At 57.0% G+C, this 19,308-nt stretch overlaps 1 protein-coding gene across 1 annotated transcript in view; it reads right to left on the bottom strand.

The window, feature by feature from the left end:
• Positions 1 to 105: 105 nt before the first annotated feature.
• KCNH6 (potassium voltage-gated channel subfamily H member 6) overlaps positions 106 to 19,308 on the bottom strand; it is a 97,959-nt gene continuing 78,756 nt past the window's right edge. Inside the window, exons 5-14 of the mRNA XM_054014412.1 lie at positions 17,381 to 17,806; positions 14,222 to 14,621; positions 13,118 to 13,317; positions 10,357 to 10,609; positions 8,719 to 8,912; positions 6,976 to 7,075; positions 5,837 to 6,133; positions 5,216 to 5,396; positions 2,613 to 2,811; positions 106 to 1,521 (exon numbers count right to left, since the gene is read on the bottom strand). Of these exons, the coding sequence (XP_053870387.1) occupies positions 1,243 to 1,521; positions 2,613 to 2,811; positions 5,216 to 5,396; positions 5,837 to 6,133; positions 6,976 to 7,075; positions 8,719 to 8,912; positions 10,357 to 10,609; positions 13,118 to 13,317; positions 14,222 to 14,621; positions 17,381 to 17,806 (2,529 nt within the window). The 3' untranslated portion in view covers positions 106 to 1,242. The remainder of the gene's footprint in view (positions 1,522 to 2,612; positions 2,812 to 5,215; positions 5,397 to 5,836; positions 6,134 to 6,975; positions 7,076 to 8,718; positions 8,913 to 10,356; positions 10,610 to 13,117; positions 13,318 to 14,221; positions 14,622 to 17,380; positions 17,807 to 19,308) is intronic.

The following is a 19,308-nucleotide window of genomic DNA, read 5'->3' as shown; positions in this document are numbered from 1 at the left end:
GGGCTCTGTATTGGATGGGGTCAGGGTAGCGCTCAGAGCTCCACAACCATGAGCTCGCTCCAGCCACTCTCCTGGCCACTCGACAAAACACAGCCTTGAGCCACGTTAGGTGCCAAAAAACATTTATTAGCAAAGTGGACACTAAGAAACGCTCACAGTCTTGCTATTCTCACAGGGAGCTCAACATGGCGTGAGCCGGCGGCCGAGACTACCTCTACAGCATCTAACCGAGTGGAAGGCAGCATTGCTAGGCGGGTTTTCTCCTGCAGGGGAGCAACGGGGTCCCTCGGTGTGTGTGTGTGTAGGGGAGCATCTATGAAACCATTATCAAAGGAGACAATCTCCGGGCGAGAGCTGAAAACAACGCGTCTGGGGGTTGGTTTTGCTTTTCTGCTTTCCGGAATTGTGCTTATGGGTTTTGTGCTTTCCACTCACGCCGGGTCACAGTTGAGTTTGTCTGGGACGCTACGGGGGCTTTGCAAGAGTCGGATGCGGGCTGGAGGAAAGCTTCTCACGCCTGGCTGAAGCTTACGGTCAGCCTTGCTCTACGGGCTGCTGGCCAGGGACCTGTGCTGAAGCGTGCTAGAGGGGAAACCACCACCCTCGTTTCTTAATGACAGCCAGGTAGGACAGGGATTACTCCTCTCCTCTGCCCATCCTCTGGACCTTACACCTCCAGCTCCTTCATTCTCCCACTATCTGATGCCATTTATCCCTCTTTCCCTCTCCTCCTCCAGACAACATCGTCTCCAGGATGAACAGCCCCAGTATGGTGGTGCACAAAGGTCCCGTGGTGCTAGGCGCGGTATGAACACAGATGTCGCGGTGGTCCCCGCCCCATAGAGCTGCCAGCAAGGTGGCCTCCCAGCCGTGCATTCACTCTCCTCCTGCGGTTGTGGCCCATTTTGGTGGCACCAACACAGGGAGGAAGCCTTGGCGAGGAAGAGGAGGCTGGTGCCATCTGGCTCCTCCAGCCCGTTGGCTTCTTGGTGGCCATCAAAAAGAGCCGCGTTGGGTGCACTCTATAATGTGCAATTTGAATCTACTCTACATAAGCCTTTGGAGAACAACGATCTCTGAACTCTCTCCACTCCCCTCCACCGGGGCAGAAGACAGCTACAAAGTGTACCCCTGAGCCAATAACATTGTCCTCCTCGTCTTGCCCCCACAGTCAAAACTGAAATCAGTGAAACCAGTTCTCAGTTGCGGTTCCTCTTGGCTTGGTTTGGCGCGTGTGCGTCTCTAACTGCCGGGAAGCACCGGGTCGGAGAGATGTCTCTGAATGTCTAGGTGCTCGGAAGAGGCTTCAAGATGCTCGGGGAGGGAAGGGAAACGAGAGCCGCGGAAGAGTCCCCGTGTGTTTGTTGCCCTCTGGTGGGGCTCTGGATTGGGGAAGGTCTGGGAATGGAGTTCCGGCTGGGAGTAGATGGTTTTCTCTGAGGCTGCCAACAGGTGTACCCCGCTTGACAAGGAGTCCCTGGATTTCAGCTGGAACTTTTCTATCTCTGTGTAGCTTGGGCTCTGGTGGAGAAGGGGAAGAAAAGGAGACATGAGGGTGCGTTGTTATGAGATTAAAGTTCAGCAACTAGGGTCTTCTGGCCAAGAGGCCATAGCGTCCCCTAGAGAGAGAGAAGTCCATTGAGCAGGTGGTGCCAGCCCATACAGTGGGGCAGCTTCTTGCCTTTTCATGGGGACACCTTGGAGAAGAGAAGCCCCCACCCCGTCATTGGGAAACCCCTTACAGCTCACACACACACTCCCATTGGTCAAATCCTGCTGCTCTAGTGACGGCGCAACCCCCAGTGCTGGAGCCACATCTCAACAGATTCAGAGGCCTGGTCTACACCAGAAAATTAAGTTGGCTTGAGCAGTGTAGTTAAGCTGACCCGAGTCCCTGTGCAGCTGATTCATGCCAGAAAGGGGACTCTACTCTCTTTTTCTCCAGCACCCCAAAATAACGGCTTTGGGGTGCTGGGTGTTCTCATTCCAGGCTTCTGCTGGGCTTCATCCCCTATCCAGCCCCAAGGGCTTAGGCCAGAGGGGATGACCTGGGGGATGATGGGTTTCGAAACGGCCCTGGGTTAGTCGGAGAGGGAGAGGAGAAACAGGAGCAGGGGGACCTCGCCCAGAGAGAAGCAGTGGGTGAGGTGGTAACATCTCCCCAGTCTCTCCATCCCCCACATCGGTGAGAGGAAGCTGCCTCCCTCATGGCCAGACCCTTCCCCACACTGTGAGGAGAAATGGGAGGGGAGCAGCCCCTATTCTGGACCCTCAGCCCAGCCCTCTCTGCATCTGGAAGGCAGGGGCAGCCTTGGAGAGCCAAGTCGCTTTCCTTCCAGGGTCACGCGCGCAATGACATGCCAGGGGACCCCCTTGGTCTGTTCCTCTGGAGGAGGAAGCTGCTCTCCGCTGTGAGGAGACGGAAACATCTCCCCTGGAGCCCCCTCAGCCTCGGTTTGGGCTCCGCACTTGTACTGGTCTTTGCTGTGAAGCGGGCTGAGGTCGGGAAGTACTGGGACTAGATCTGCTGGGCTGCCTGAGGCGGAAGGACACCGCTGCCAGCCAAAGCGCTCAGTCTCAGTGTTTAGCCAGCACAGGAGTCTGTGAGTTACCTCCCCGGGAGGAGTCAGGTCCTTCTCCTGCAGCGGCGTGCATGGTGGAGCAGGCTCCATGCCCCTCGGGCCCATGCTGTACATGGCCAGGCTGTGGGAGGACGGCGAGATGGGGCTGTATGCGGGCGGCACTTGGGACAGCTGGCGCTGCAGGAGCTGGAGGATTATATTAATATCCGAAGACATCCTGGACTCCAGCCTGTGGGACAGATCAACCAGCGTTAGCACGGTGCATCCCAGGGCCACCCTCTTTCATCTGGGGCTTTGCCTGGGCAGTGGGCTTTGTTTGGGCTGCACGGAGCAGGCAAAGTGTCTGGAACCCCAGTGTGGCCAAGCCAGTGCGGCCCACGGAGGGTGGCGTGGGAACCAGCGAATCCAGGGAGTGGCCAGAGCATGGGGGGTGGGGTTTGTCAAAGCGCCTTTTGATTTTCCAAGGTTGCGGCAGATCCTCCCAGCTCAGGTTGGCGAGGGCAGGGTCAGACAGCCGGCTCCATCAACGGACAGAAGATGCTGCAGTCACCACCCACCAGAGCCAGCCCAGGAGAAAAGGCTTATCCCAAACAGCCTGGCCAAGGCGTTTTCCAGCCCTTCCCTTCTAAGGCAGGAGCTTCGTTTGCATCTTCTTGTCGTGTAGATGGGTCACAAGGACACCCAGTGTTAGGATGGCCAGTGCTAACCGAGAGTCTTGGAAGAGAGACAAACTCAGATCTCAAACCAATCGCTATTGGGATCACGCTGGACTGGCTATTGCAGGTTTTCTTCCACATTCCCCTGAAGCAGGGCCGGCTTTAAGCCAATTCCACCAATTCCCCCGAATCGGGCCCCGCGCCTAAGAGAGCCCCGCGCCCAGTGGCAGGGCTGCCGGGGTGGGGGCAAGTGGCCAAGAATCCCTTCCCTGGCTAGAGGCTCCTTTTTTATTTTTACTCACCCGGCAGCGCTCCGGGTCTTCGGCGACACTTCAGCGGCGGGTCCTTCACTCGCTCTGGGTCTTCGGCAGCAGGTCCTTCAGTGCCACCAAAGACCCGGAGCGAGTGAAGGACAAACCGCCGAAGACTACGAGTGCCCCTGGTGAGTACAAGCCCCAGATGTTTTTTTAAGTGTTTTTTCTTTTTTCAGTCATCCTTGCCGGGGCCCCGTCAAAACTGTTCGAATCGGGCCCCGCACTTCCTAAAGCCGGCTCTGCCCTGAAGCGTCTGCAGCTGGCCACTGTCAGAGCCAGGCCGCTGGGTTAGATGGAACCCTGAGCTGATTGGATCCAAACTGGCAATTCCCATGGTCTGTGGATTTACACTATTATTTATATTACAGTAGCAATTAGAGGCAACTAGAGCGGCAACCAAGCCCCATTCTGCTAGGCGTTGTGCAGTCACAGAGTCAGAGACCGTCCCTGCCCCCAAAAGCTACAGTCTAAATAGACATAACAAAAGGTGGGAGGGGAAACAGAGGCACGAGGAAGGTCAAGAAACTGCCTCAAGGAAGAGAACCCAGGTCTCCTGATCCTAATCCACTGGGCCATGCTGTCTCTTCAACAGCCAGGCCCAAACAAGAAGCCAAACTCCCAGGAGTGCTGGGGAAGGCTGGCTGCAGATTTGACTCTGGACTTCGGGGCTGTCCCTGTCTCCATGTGGGTCTGGTAGGGTGGAGTTCTGGGACCCCTCTCTGGAGAAGAATGACTGAGAATATTCCTGCGTTTACATCACAACCCAAAGGGACCATTTTTTTGAGAGAAGTAAATGGAAATTAAAAGACAGTTCTCCGATCTCAGCGGAGCCTGCTGCTGTCACTACATGGCCACCAGGGGGTGCATCATACCTAGTCGGCAGAGCACATGGGAGTTTTTATTAAGTCAGTGAAAAAACGGCTGAGTGATGCAGGGCAAATACTTCTTGGGCCTAAAGTGAGACACCGAAATCTTCACTTAGGCACCTAGATAAAAGTGGCCTGATTCCTAGAGGCACTGAGCACACACAACTCCCACTGCACTGAATGAGGGCTGCAGGCAGCCGCTGAAAATCACATCTTTATCGAGTTGCTTCCACATGGGTGTAACTTTTGGTCGCCAGCGGTGGAAATTCCAGCTGCACTACTGAAGTGGCAGATTCACCAATCTGAGCTCCTTTCCCTTCTCATTCAAATGCTGGCCCCTTCCTTACTATTTACACGGCAACTGTCACGGCTTCGTGAACAATTCACCTGCCTAGGATGGTCGAGCAGGAGGAAGGCGGCCGCTCTTCATATAAGCGAACAGCGGCAAATGTAAATGCAAAGCCTTCACTTCCTGTCCCCATGACTGAATTCTGTGGGAGCCACTGTAACTAAAGCCAGTCTGGGCCCTGCTGAGGAAATACGTTAGCAGCTGCTTCCAGATGTCACCACTAATCACAGTAGGGCAGGATGCTCCATGAACATGCAATACTGAAAATAGCCAGCAGGGAGAGCCCACGTCACATCACAGAGCTTTGTTAAACAGCCCTGTTCGATGTGGGTCTTTTAAGGGCGGGGCGGCAGATGCCATTCACTGGGTTGGCCCAGAAGGGGTAGCACCCTGAGCCACTCAAGCGCTGCAGGAACCCAGGCTCCGGCCTCGGAGGCGCTGCACCCACCTGCTGAGCTGAGCCTGCAGGAGCTCCAGTCGGGATTCGATCTGACCCTGCCCGTAGTCCAAGCGCAGAGGGTTGGCCCGGGAGTTGTGGACCAAGGACGCATGCGGCAGGGGCTCTGGGTGGAGATTTGGCTGTCTGTCCTCCCAGAAGGCGAGCATGTTTGGAATGTCCCCGGGGGTGGCTGCAAAGAGGAGAGTTCACAGCTGCTGTTGGAGCAGACCCGAGATAACCCCACCCACCCTGGCACCAGGAATTCCTGGTCAGAAAATCCCGACTCTGCAGTCCCAAACAAGCTCTCCCTGCAGCCCCAATGGTAGTTTGCCCACCTCTGGCCTAGGCTGAGGTTTGTATTGTGATACCATCACTGTCTGGATTCCCCAAAGAGCCAGATCCTAGGCAGGGCATGTTGCTCCTCCCAAGGGTCTGGACTTGCCTCCATCTCCCGAAGATGGGACACTCTCCCTTCTCCCTCCCACGGTGCCCCGCAGTGGTCACACTCGAACCCTGGACACTGGTCAGCCCTTGAGGGGCCCAATTGGATCTCAGCCCATCTCCCCTCGCTGATAGCCAGCGCTGGGCCCCCCGGCTCCCGGCAGCGCCCCAAGACACAATCACCGCTACCCGCGTAGGACTGGCTGTCGTCCGCCGCCTGCTTGCTGACATCGGTGCCACTGGCGCTGGGGGTGACCAGGCTGAGCACGGCTGGGGCAAAGTCGTCCTTGTCGGAGTCAGGAGAGGGCTCGGCCTGGGTGGGGCTGGGGGGCTTGGCCTCCTCGTCGCTGGTCTGCGAGCAAGGCGTGGTGCTGCTGCACAGGTCATCCCACTGGTCCTTGCTGAGGGGGCCCTGCAGGTTGGTGAGCTCCGAGTAGGTGTGGTACGGCTCGGCATCCGAGATGCCCGTGTCCAGCCCGTCCGGGTCTGTGAGGCAGGGGGTGCAGACAGGTTAGTACAGACACCCCAGGGCAGCCCCTTCAGACCCCATCCCCACCGTGATGCCAAGGGGCTTCAGGAGCCCACGAGAGAACCATGGGGAGCTTTGCCCAGCATCACAGGCATGAGGGGGAGGAAAGGGCTGGCGGGCATCTGCCTTGTGCGGGCTGGATGGTGCTCAGCACTGCTTAATAGACGGTGAACAGGAGAGGCCGGCTGGTGCTCACGGAGGGGGCCAGGCCAGCCAATACCATGTCTCAGGGTGGGCACGACGTGATCCAGTCAGTGCCCTGCTTTGCCTCTTGGGCAGTGGCCTGGGCCCTGCTGTGCCAGCAGCAGATAAGCTGGTAAAAGCCCCCCCCTCCCCCAGGCACTGGTCAGCCAAGGCTCTCAAATCCCCACCCTCCCACAAGTGCCCAGGGTGGAGAGCGGGCTGCCCCAGGGCGCTCAGCTGTCAGGACACTGCCCTGGCAGGGTGCAGGCCAGCTACCTCCCCTCCCCACAGCCCTTCACAAGCGCCAGACACCCAGACCCACCCTGCGCCATGGCACACAGAGCCGCCCCAGGCCCTGGCAGGGGAGTCGGGGCGTGGGGAGACCGTCGCTCTCTGAGTCAGGGGCCCAGATTGGCTTGAACCAGCTCTGGCATAGCTGAGGCCAGTCCCTCCTGTAGTGCTGGTACCACAGTGACAGGGGGCATTGGGGAGACGGGAGAGAAGCAGCTGGAGGGAGAAGGTGCGGGGGGGCAGAGACGGCTGTTCACACCCTCCCCGTCCTGCCCAGCAGCTGCCACCGATCCGAGGAGACCGAGCCCGGTCGGCTACGACTCACCGGTCTTGGGGGGCCGGCAGAGGGAATGCTTGCGCCGGCGCACGCGGCGGTAGGAGCAGTCGTAGTCCTCGCTGAGCGGCGAGCGGGGGATGCTGTCTGCCTGAGAGGGAAGAGGGCGCCGAGCGCGAGAGGGGACTGTTAGTGCTATGCAAAGAAACCCTGGGGTGCCTCGCCGCAGGCCATGCTCCCGGTCCCCTCTCCCCAAGCCCGCCGGCAGGAGATACTGAACCGGACCCTCCTGAGGTGTGATGAGAGACCCCCAAGGCTCGGTGCCCTGGGGGACATGGTACAGTGTGAAGGAGGGCGGATGGGGGGTGCCCCATTAGTGGAGTTAGGGGGTGTCTCTCACACACTCATCAGCCAGTGTCTCTGGAAAAAACAAACAAACGGTGGCAGCCAATCAGATCGCCGAGCAGGATTTAACAATAATGTTTATGGGGCAAAAATGACTCCAGAGCCTTCAGCCAATCACAGCCTTGATTGTTCATAAAAGCGGGGACTTCTCTGAATAAGCTTATTTGTGATTGGCTGAAGGCTTTGGAAACCCTCTTTTTTCCCTTAGCAATCTGACCCACCGTCTGATACCTGAAGTCAATTGGACTTAAGCATGTGGTTAAAAGTTCAGCGTACTCTTCTGGATTGGTGCCAAAGTCATGACGTTTACATAGTGATGTCATCACATGACATCATCAGTATACAATGACATCATCATGACAATGCCATCTCTATGGGACAGTGCCTTTAGTCCCAGTGTTGTAACAATGTGACCCAAATCACATCACGTCAAGACCAGAGAAGCACGTCATGACAAGACCATCACTGCACACTGCAGTAATGTGACGTGCTGCATCATGACAATGAAATCATGCCCTCACTCAAACCATTGTGTCACATCAGTGTTACATTGTGGCACAATGACATGGTGTCATGTTGAAACAATGCCCTCACGTTGTGAGAACAGCATCATGTCAAAACACGGGACAACAGCACCACGTCACGAGGCAACATGTCACAGCAAAACATCGTCATATGACACATCACGACACCACCATGTTGACATGTGGCCACATTGCACCAAGCCATCACGACACCACGCTGTCATGGCATAACACTGTCTTGTCACAACAAAACGGCACCTTTGATGACTGCACGACCCCATGCTGGGCACTGTCACGTCTCCCATACTCCCTCCCATCACAACCTAACGTCAACACGTCTTGCTGGCGTAGTCTTGCAACATGATGACCTTGCATCAGCCTGAAATAACCTTTGAGATGTTTTAATAGTGCTGTGGTCCTGCAAAACTGGGGGGAAGGGGGTTTAGCTGAGGACTCATGGAGCCACATTTCCAGAAGAGCTCAGGGCCAGATTTCCAAGCTCTCAGCACCTACAATCACGGCTCCTAACATGCCCCCATGGGCTGGGCTCTTGTGAAAATTTAGGGCCAAAATCATGATGTTCACAATCCCCAGGGGGGGGTGCTGAGCTCTTCTCAAAACCTGGCTCTTATTGACTCGAAAGCAATTAAAAGCTCAGACAAAGCTTTGAAAACGTAGCCCTTGGTGCCTAGCAAACATGTGAATGACCTGAGCTAGGAGCACAGAGCGCTTGTCAGTCTATGCTCCCCAGCACCGTTCCCGCCGGCGTCCCTCGGCCCCGTTCCTCCCCAGCGATTTGGATGGGGACAATTTGCAGCAGCTGCCTCTGTTCTCCTAACTCTCCACACCTACGCCTGAGACTCACATCTCTCAGGTTGAAGGTTATCTCTAAGTTGCTCCAGAAGTTGTCGGAAAAGGCCGGGTACATATCCAAGACCTCCAGGAGGTCCTCCCGCTGGATCTTATGCAAGTCGCAGTAGGTCAGTGCCCGGACGTCCGCGTTGGATTTCCCAGGCCGGGCATAGAGGCTGATGGGCTCCCCAAAGATGTCGTTCTTCCCTATGCAATGGAGAGAGGCTCATGAGGGCATGGGTGGTGGAGTTGTCCCCAGCGGCTCTAAGGCTTTAGAGAGATTGTTCTGCTGGAGTCTGGATTCACTCAGCAGTCTACGTCTGTGTCCTCCTCTCCTCCAGCTCCCCACCTTCCTCTGTGTCCTCTCCCCTGACCCACCCACTAGACTCCTGCTCGCCGCTTTGCCCCTTCTGCCACGCCTCCCTTCTCCAGATCCACCCCACCCCAAGGCCTCCTCTGCCAATCCCTTTGCTACTTGCGCTGTTGCAGATCTTTGTAAGCTCTGTAGGGCAGGGGCCTTGTCCCTTTAGCTGCTCTGTAACATGCCATGCGTGGGCCTCTCGAGGGCTCTAACACTGAATTAAAAGACTGTCCCCCGTTAGGCCAGGAGTGCTGAAATTCACCAGCCCTCGCTGAGGTCACGACATGTGAACCTCACAAAACTGTGAGAGTCAAGTCAGCTTTGTAGCGTAGTCAGCACTCCCTTCCACAGCTGCTTAGTCCAGGCCAGGACGCTGGGTAGACCCTCTGTGGAGACATGCGGCCGCACGGGCTGGGAGCTAGAGAGAACCCAAAGGGTCTGTCTGTGTCCGGCAGCCTCAATAAAAATCCCCTTGGAATTCGTGACAGGTGAGTCTTGGCTTTCCCCTGCCCACAGGGACACAACAGGATGAAACATCAGCAGATGTAAGTGCTCCTCCCAACTCTCAGAACCTCTTGGGTTTGGAGGGCTGGGAGAACAGGCCTCCTCTTTCATGATCTCCGATGCTTCTTGCTTTAGGCTGCGCCAGAGATGTCACAAGATCAGCCGTCTTGCGTGGGATTACAGTGATTGTGGCCCTTGCCTGCAGGGGGCAGCATTTTGGGAAAGAACAGGGTAGGGGGGTGGAGGAGTTGGGACCCGCCAGCTTCTTCCCAAACCTAGAAACAGGCAGAGTCCAGGGGTCTGAGCTGGGTTTGCTTCGACTCTGATTTGATCTGAGCTCGTTCCTCCACTCCTAGTCACAGCCAGGGGTGGATTGAGACCAAACCGGGCACGGATCCACCCGGCTGCTGGCATCTTCCAAACACACCCTCCCAGCCTCCTGCCCCCTCCCAGCCCTGGTGGATGCTTCTTCCCAGCCCCACTACAGCAGAGGGAGGATCTGGTCTTTCCTCCCAAGCGTGGGCTCATTCTGCCAAGTGAGTCAGCACTGGATGCTAGTGGAAGCCTAGAGTTGGGGAATGGGAACCAGCTCCCTCCTCTCCGTCCGCAGGCTGGGTGACCTTTTGGGGGGGGGGGGGTGTCTCACACCACCAGCTGAGACTCATGGCCCGAAGCAGGGAGTTATCAGGGGAGTGGGACGGTTCTCTGCTTTCTTCTGGCAGAGCCCCTTCTCTCTCCCCCACCTCCCACCCCCACATCGCGCGCCGGAAGGAAGGACTCTTCCACCTAGGATGGCCACCACAATGTCCTCCCGGAGAATTTCGATGGAGCCGCGGGAGATGAAGTAGAGGGTGGTGAGGACATCCCCGTAATGCACCAGGGTGTCTCCGGGAGGCGCGTGAGTCGTCTTGAACTTCATGGCCAGGGCTCGGAGGCAGCCCTTGCTGGCCCCCCGGAAGGCCTTGCAGTTCTGGAGCAGGGTGCGATTCAGGTGGAGGCAGATGTCAGCCTGCAGGCATTCGGGGAAGCCTTTCAGCACCTGCATGGGGAGGAGGGGGCAGCCGGTCACACAGCAGGCCCAGAGGATGAACCCCACCTCCCCCGCCCCCGGCCGTCCTATAGGCAAGCACAGACTGGGCTTCCCGTGTCGCAGTTAGATTGAGAAAGGGATCCAAGCCATAGCCTCCGCACTGGACGTAGCCAACGACTACGGGCTCTGTCTGTAATGGGACAATCCAACCCGTCCGCTCGCGGCACAATCCCCAAGCACAGGGGAAGGGGGGACGGACTTCAGCTCTCTCCAGCTCTCTTGGACGCAGGCTCCAATGGGATGTGCTGAGAGGTGGGGGGCTGGGAGTTTGTTCCCAGCTGTGGAAGGGGGTGGGAACCAGAGGGGTGGAGAGTGTGTTTGTGCGGAGGAGGGCGCTGAATGGCCTGTGGCAGCCCCAGGATAATAATAATAAAATAATTAATGGAAATATCCCATCTCCTAGAACTGGAAGGGACCCTGAAAGGTCATCGAGTCCAGCCCCCTGCCTTCACTAGCAGGACCAAATACTGATTTTGCCCCAGATCCCCAAGTGGCCCCCTCAAGGATTGAACTCACAACCCTGGGTTTAGCAGGCCAATGCGCAAACCACTGAACTATCCCTCCCCCCTAAAGGAGAAGCCCCCCCCTCCTCTTCAGTCCCTATGCTGGGCCCTGCACTGCGAATCCAGCCCTCTAGGAGCAAGTCAGCATGGTGCCTTCAGTAGAACCAGCACAAAGGGAACTGGCCTGGTTTTAGGTGAGGTCACTTTATAATAATCTAGTGACTCATCCGCTGGTGCCTTCCTGATTTTAGAAGCTGTTTCCTCACTGACCCCCAAAAAACAAATAAAAACACTTGGGAAATTCCAAACCCAAAAAACTGTTGTTTAAAAAAAAATAATTAAAAGTGATGGTTGCTTGCAGTTACCCCTTCCTTCTTTTACAGAACCCACGCCCTGAAAAGCAAGGAAATGAATAGCGAGGGGCATCCGAGATATCTCCAACCACATGACAGCCTCCAGATATCTCCAACCCTTAGTACCTGTCCTGAGGGTCCCCTGGTCTTGAGCTAATGACTGAACACCAGGCTAGGAGTCAGGAACTCCTGGGTTCTGTTCTTGGCTTTGACACTAACCTCATTGTGTAGCCTTGGGCTGGTCACCCACCCCTGGCTCTGTGCCTTAGTTTCCCCCGTTTAAAATGGGGGTAGGGATACTGACCTATCTCACAGAGCAGCAGGGTGAGTAATTAGTTAATATTTGTATAGCACCTTGAAAATATAAAGCACTCAGGATTACGATGAGAAACAGACCCCAGCCACAAAGTTTGGGGTGCTTGGACTTGGGGTTTGGTTTGGCTCATTATAATGCAAATGGACCAGAAGCAAATTTTGAATCAGGATCTGAATTTTTCCAAAGCTGGGGGGGGGGTGTCCATACCTACCATTCTGGCTTGGGCCCATCTCTAATTATTAGTATCAATGTCTAATCTAAACTATTTTCTTCAGTAATATCATGTGGCTGTGAGTTCCTCAGGTTAATTACACATTTTGTTGCTTGGCTTCCATTTCGCCTTGACCTGGTGCTTGTCAAGCACATGGAGCAGGGTGAAAATCTGCAAGCTGACCCAGCGAGGGGAATACATTCCTCGCCCGAGAGGCGAGATGGACTCTTTTTTATAATTGACTGTCCTCTCTTCTCCTCGGGTTCACAGCACCCCGTTCTGGATGGCTAGTGTCTAAGGAGGAGGGCTTCTCCCGATGGCGAAGGCTCAAAGGGGTCTGAGCGAAGGCCTTTCTCTCATAATGCTGCTCTCCCATTGATCCCCTTCGCTCCCTCATCGCGGCCTTTCCAGATGCTAATTAAACTGGACTGAAGTTTATTTAAATGCCGTCCTTTCCCTGTCACCCACAGCACAACCTGCTTTGCTTAGCAACCAGCGGCGCAGAGAGGAAGTTGGATCGATACGCGCTCCAGAGCCTTTCCCCAGCACCCAACGGAAACTGACGCTGGACCATAGCAGTGGGCTTTCAGTTCAGCTTCAAACCACCGGCAGCTCAGCCCGCAGCCAGGGAAAGCCTAGGAGAGCACACCCTCGCCTCCTCCCTTCTCCTGACCTCCCCAGCCACCAAGCTAAGTAGTGCGTATCTAGCTAGCTAAGTAATGGGTCTGCGTGGAGACAGACGGACCCACTGTTCATTCACATGGCTCCAATCAGGCACCCATGCGATACTGACGCGATCTCATCTTGCCCTGCTTTCTTCCAGCCCGAACTAAAAGCACTGAGAGTGGGACAGGAGGCAGTGGAGATCGGCTCAGGATTCTGCAGGGTGCCCACCACGGAGCTAGGAGCCTTCCCAAAGCAAGCAGCACCATAAATTGCCTTCCTATTTCCCTCCCCACGGATGCCTCAGGGTTATTGGCAGCGGCTCTGCAGGACCCGGGACCCAGATCCCTGCCTGACAGCGGCTCAGCCCCATGGGGGTGGCGGTTCCCCTCTCATCAGCCAGGCACTCACCGCGTTCATGTCGATACCGTTGGTGTAGGACCAGGCGTGCTGGAAGTACTCCTCCAGGCGCTGGCGCAGGGGGTTGGGGATCTGGTGGAAGCGGATGAACTCCTTCACCCTCAGCATCTGGGTGTGGTAGCGGGCCGTGCCCGAGTACAGGCGCTGGATGATGGCAGAGACGTTGCCGAAGATGCTGGCGTACATCAGAGCTGCAAGGAAAGGGCTGGGGTCAGGGATCCCACAGAAGGGATCGACCTTTGGTGAAGCGAGGGTTGGAACTGCTCCTGGACACGCCCCATGGACAGCAGCTCCAACCCCCTCCTGGCTGCCTTCTCACCAAGACACCTGATCCCCTCCCACGGCCCCCATGTGTCACGGCTGCTTCCCTTGCTGATCCAGGGGGATGTGAGCTGCTCCAGGTTCCCAGCCATGGGGGGTCATGGATGGCTAGGGGGACTCATGCTGGGGATTGGGGGCATGTCTGGCAGTGGAATGGGGGGCTGTAGGGCCAAAGCACACTGGGTATTGGAGTTGTCTCTTGGGTCAAGCTGGGGGGGGGATCAATCCATGCAAAAGTCCCTTACCCTGTTTCTTAGCTGCCAGAAACCCTCTCTCTCTCTGGTCTAGTGCCCCCTGCCTAACCCCTCCAAATGCTTAGTACAGGCAGTCTCTGGTTGTCATGGATCTGTGAGCTGGCCAGTTTCCTACACTTGACTCTCAGGAGCCTCCCCAAGCCAAGCTGGGTTCTCCGTGCAGAGAATACCTCTACAGGCAGCTGTCTGCACCCAGGTGCTGGGCCGGGCAAGCACTCCCCACCCTTCTCAATATGAGCTAACCCACTCCTCTCCCCAGAGCAGCCCCTGTGGCCTCTGGCCACCACTGCATCCCAGGAGGGCACATGGGAACAGGCAGGAGTGGGGAGGTCCCCCAGGTGAGGGTCACGTGGCCCAAGAGGGCGAGTGGGCAGCAGATGAGAAGTCCCCCAGCTGAGGGTTGTGTGGCCCAGGAAGGTGAGTGGGGTGTGGGCAGCAGATGGGAGGTCCCCCAGCTGAGGGTCATGTGGCCCAGGAGGGCGAGTGGGGACCAGGCTGGGAGGCCCGGCCAGGTACTCACAGCCAATCAGCATGACACAGATGGAGAAGATCTTCTCGGAGTTGGTGTTGGGGGAGACGTTGCCGAAGCCCACGCTGGTGAGGCTGCTGAAGGTGAAGTAGAGCGCGGTGACGTACTTGTCCTTGATGGAGGGGCCGGAGGAGAGGTCGCTGTCATTGTAGCGCTTGCCGATCTGGTCGCCCAGGTTGTCCAGCCAGCCGATCTTGTGCTCCATGTAGGGCCGCTCCACGTTGCCGATGGCATACCAGATACAGGCCAGCCAGTGGGCGATGAGGGCGAAGGTGCACATGAGAAGGAAGAGCACGGCCGCCCCGTACTCGGAGTAGCGGTCCAGCTTGCGGGCCACACGCACCAGGCGTAGCAGCCGGGCTGTCTTCAGCAGCCCGATCAGCGTGGTGGTCTGCAGATGGGACAAGTGGGGAAAGGAAATCAGCCAGCAACCAAATGGAATCCTCAGTGGAGGTGACAATTAGAACTGGGGACGAGGAGCCAGGACGCCTGGGTTCCATTCATGCTGCTGGGATACAGTGTGGTCTAGTGGTTAGAACAGAGGACTGGGAGTCAGGATTCCTGGGTCCTCGTCCCAGCTCGGGACAGGAAGGACCATTTAGTGGTTTAGGAAAGAAGCCAAGACTCTTTGGTTGTAGTCCTGGCTCTGAGAAGGGAGGTCTCTATTAGTGAGAGCAGACGACTGGGCGTCAGGACTCCTGGGTCCTTTCCCAGCCTTGCCACTCATTTGGCCAAGTCCCTCATCTCTCTGTGCTCAGTTCAAAGGGGATAATACCCCTGAGGGAGGGAAGCATAATTAATGAGTGTTGGTAACTCGCTTTGGAGATCCTTGGGGCTAAGGATGGGCGAAATATCAGGACCTGGTGTTCCCGATTGAAAAGAACAATCCCCAGCTGTGAACCGAAACGCCAATCAATGCCCGCTGAGCGGCTCCCTGGCTGATGGGGCAGGCGACAGCCAGAGTAACAAGGCTCCTGGCCACAAAGCCACCGTAACGAACAAGCTACAAAACTCCAATCGGAATCACAGAGGCACAACCACGTGGTCCGCACCATCCCCAGCACCTTTCATGTGGGGAAATGGAGGCAGAGGGGGCAGGGACTTGGCTGAGGCGACACCAGGATTCAGGGGCCAAGCCAGGGGACAATGCCAGCCCATGGAGAGGCTTAGGGAACCCCCCAAATACCCGAGACTGGAGACTGACTTATCAGCCCCCTCGGCAGTAAGCCATCCTGGCCTTCAGGAGCGGCTATTTCTGGCACTATCTCTGGCTGCTGTATGACCTAGAGCAGCGTTTCTCAAACTGGGGTCCATGAACACCTGGGGGTCCGTGAGAGTACTCCAGGGGGCCCGCCAGGCCCACTGATCAACTCCTCCCCCTCCTCCCCAGTGCCGCCTGCACGCCAAGGAACAGCTGTTCCCTGGCATGCAGGTGGCACTGGGAGGGAGGGGGAGGATTTGAGGGAGGGATGGGGAGGAGTTAATCAGTGGGGCCGACGGACCCCCTGGAATACCCTCAGCTCCCCGGCGTGCAGGTGGCACTGGGGGGAGGAGTTGAGGGAGGGAGGGAGGGAGAGGAGTTAATCAGTGGGGCCGACAGACCCCCTGGAGTACCCTCAGATCCCCGGTGTGCAGGAGGCACTGGGGGGAGGGGGAGGAGCGGGGGACGGGGTGGAAAGAGGTGGGGAAGAGGAGGGGTGGGAAGAAGTGGGGCAGGGGTGAGGCCTTGGGGGAAGGGGTGGTGTGGGGGCAGGGCCTGGGGATGAGTGGGAGGCTTGGAGGTCCTCAAAATTTTTTAAATCAAAATGGGGGTCCTCAGGTTGCTAAAGTTTGAGAACCGCTGACCTAGAGCAAGTCACTTCCCCTCCTGCCCATTGTCGGTTTCGACCAGGACAGGGACTGTCTCTTGCTATGTGTCCATCCAGCGCTGAGGCCTGATCTCTGTTAGTGCCTCTGAGTGCTACCCAAACACGAGTTAACAACAGTGAAATCGTCCCCAGGCGTTCCCTAAAACATCTTTCTAGGCTTAGAACGGCCACAGCAGATCCAGCTAGTCCAGCAGCCTCCTCGATATCTGGGGCAGATCACTGGTCTAACCCAGCATCCTGCCGTACTAAATCACAATCCCTGGTCTATCTACTCCAGTCTCCTTCCTCCTTCAGGGGGCAGGGGCCACTCCTCAATGGGGAAGCCCCCACAGTCGAACCACGCTGTGTGGACAGTGGCTTGTTCCTGGGGGCTCAGTCAGAACCACGAGGCAGCACTCCCTGGCTAGTCTGAAGTGCAGCTATATTGTCGTTGGGTTATTCACCAACAGCAATGTCAGCTCACAGCTGCTAGGTGTATACCAGGAAAAAGACGTTTCTCTGCTGCCCTTTTATCAATCTTCCCCCTCTCTCTTTATCTCTTCCCCCCTCTATCCCATCCCTTCCTATACAGCCTTTTCTCCCTGTCTGTCCATGGAGGACAGCCCGCTCAGAGTAAGGCAACTCCTGCAGTGTCTCTGTACCAGTCCTCTAAGGCGGGACTCAGACTTTGGCTATCTGCTATTTTAACGTTGCAAATAAACCCAAAACAAAGTAACCTCTTGGCCACAACACTTCCTGGACCCAGCTCCTCTCCTATCCCAGCTTCACCTAACATTCCCCAGGAGATGGTGCAGACAAGCCTTCTTAACTTGCCTGCTGGCTCCTGATTGGTTTTTGTCTCTTCCCAGCCCTTCTAGGCCCTTGGAGGACTAAGTCTTGTTGGTACCTTCTCTTGAGTGGGTTTCTCCTATGTAGGAGCTTGTCATGGTGCCTCCAGCAGGGGGTAGATCAGGCCGGATAGAATTATAAAATATCAGGGTTGGAAGGGACCTCAGGAGGTCATCTAGTCCAACTCCCCGCTCAATCCCCAGACAGATTTTTGCCCCAGAACCCTCAGTGGCTCCCTCAAGGATTGAACTTCAACCTTAGGTTTAGCAGGCCAATGCTCAAACCACTATCCATCTATCCACCCACCCCTCTATCCATGTCTCTCCCTCCTCCATCTGTAATTCCATCGTCAATATGGTGTTTGGGCACCAGAAACCCCAGGCAGACTGGTCTCTACTCTACCCTCTAAGGGCGCAGCCCAGGTCTCTGGGTTCTGCGTCGTACCACTGCTCACCTCATCAGAGCCGGAGCGGAAGATGAGCAGGTCGAAGGGGATGGCAGCCACCATGTCGATAAGGAACCAGCCCTTGAAGTAATGGATGGCGATCTTGCCAGGGTGGCTCACCACCTCGTCGTTGATGTTGACATAGGTGGTGCGGAAGTTGATGATGATGTCCACAATGAACATGATGTCCACAATGAGGTCGATGATGTTGAGCGGGTTGCAGGAGTAGCCGCAGTTCCAGCGCTTCTCCTCCTGCTCCTCGTTGAGCAGAAAGGCGGCCGAGTAGGGCGTGAAGACGGCCGTGTAGATGACCAGCAGCAGGATCAGCCAGTCCCACACCGCCTTGAAGGGGCTGTAGTGCAGGATGGTCCATCGGTGGATCCGCGGCGCCTGCAGCTTGTACTCCGGGAGGACATCCGCGCCCAGCGACAGGACCTGCCAGGGAGATGGGCATGGGAGGGGCACAGGGGATGCAAGAACCAGGGGGAAGGTGGGCTTAGAAGGTCCTGGAGCCCAACTTTGCCTGATGGCATCAAGTGTCCTCAACATCCCTTCCCCAATCAACCCTCCCAACTGCTCTGCCCTTCCCCAGGCACCCACAGGTGTTCTTCCAATGTCACCCCCCCAAATAAGGTGAGCTCTCTCTCTCTCCTGCCTCCAGCGTGCTGTTGCTTGTAAAAGGCCTAGGATCATTGGTCACCATTCAACAGCGGGGCGGGGGTGGGCAAGACGGGACATTACGAAACAGACTGTCACTCCATTTATCCAGGAGCTCCTGGTCCCCATTTCAAGGCAGGCAGCAAGGACTGGGTAGAGGCCAGCTGGGGGCCTAAAGAGAAGCTATAAATCTGGCCTGAATTTCAGAGCAACTGCAGTAAGCACTTAATGGAATTCAGGTCAGTGATTCTCCTTTAGTTGACTCATCGGCACCAAGTTTCTAATCTGCCAGGGGGTGCTCACCCTGACTCCACCCTGGCCCCGCCCCGCTGCACCCCTTCCCCCAAGACCCCACCCCTGCCCCGCCTCTTCCCGCCCCCGCTCCATCCCCACCCGCCTCTTCCCGCTCCACCTCTTCCTGCTCCCGCTCCATCCCCACCCCTGCCCCGCCTCTTCCCGCCCCTGCTCCATCCCCACCCCGCCTCTTCCTGCTCCACCTCTTCCCGCCCCTGCTTTGTCCCTGCCCCACCTCTTCATGCCTCTGCTCCATCCCCGCCCCGCCTCTTCCCGCTCCACCTCTTCCCGCCCCTGCTCCATCCCGCCTCTTCCCGCTCCACCTCTTCCCGCCTCTGCTTTGTCCCTGCCCCACCTCTTCATGCCTCTGCTCCGTCCCCACCCCGCCTCTTCCCGCTCCATCTCTTCCCAACCCTGCTCCGTCCCCACCCCGCCTCTTCCGCTCCACCTCTTCCTGACCCCACCCCACCTCTTCCACTCCACCTTTTCCCGCCCCCACTCCGTCCCTGCCCTGCCTCTTCCGCTCCATCTCTTCCCACCCCCACTCTGTCCCTGCCCTGCCTCTTCCGCTCCATCTCTTCCCACCCCCACTCCGTCCCTGCTCCACCTCTTCCTGCCCCACCTCTTCCTTCCCCTGCTCCGTCCCCGCCCCACCTCTTCCCGCCCCATTTCACCCCCCTCTCCTGAGCACCTCCTGCACACTGCTGAACAGCTGATTGCGGTGGGTGGGAGGAGCTGGGAGGGAGGGAGAAAGGGGGGAAGCTGATCCATGGCGTCAAAATGACCACGGCAAGACACTGTGTGACAAGATGGGTGTGATGAGGTAGTGGCAGCAGTAGGGCCCCAGCATGGGGCTGGGGAGGGAAGGAGCCATCAAGGAAGGGCCAAGGGGACATATAGCGAAGTATCATGCACTGGAGCCCTGCCTTGCTCCGGAGCCCAGGAGAAAACTTCCTCTCCCTTGCTGTAGTTTCATTGAGTTTCCG

Source organism: Malaclemys terrapin, chromosome 25 (assembly GCF_027887155.1).
Source record: "Malaclemys terrapin pileata isolate rMalTer1 chromosome 25, rMalTer1.hap1, whole genome shotgun sequence".
Taxonomy (NCBI): domain Eukaryota; kingdom Metazoa; phylum Chordata; order Testudines; family Emydidae; genus Malaclemys; species Malaclemys terrapin.
This window is presented reverse-complemented; position numbering and strand designations above follow the sequence as displayed.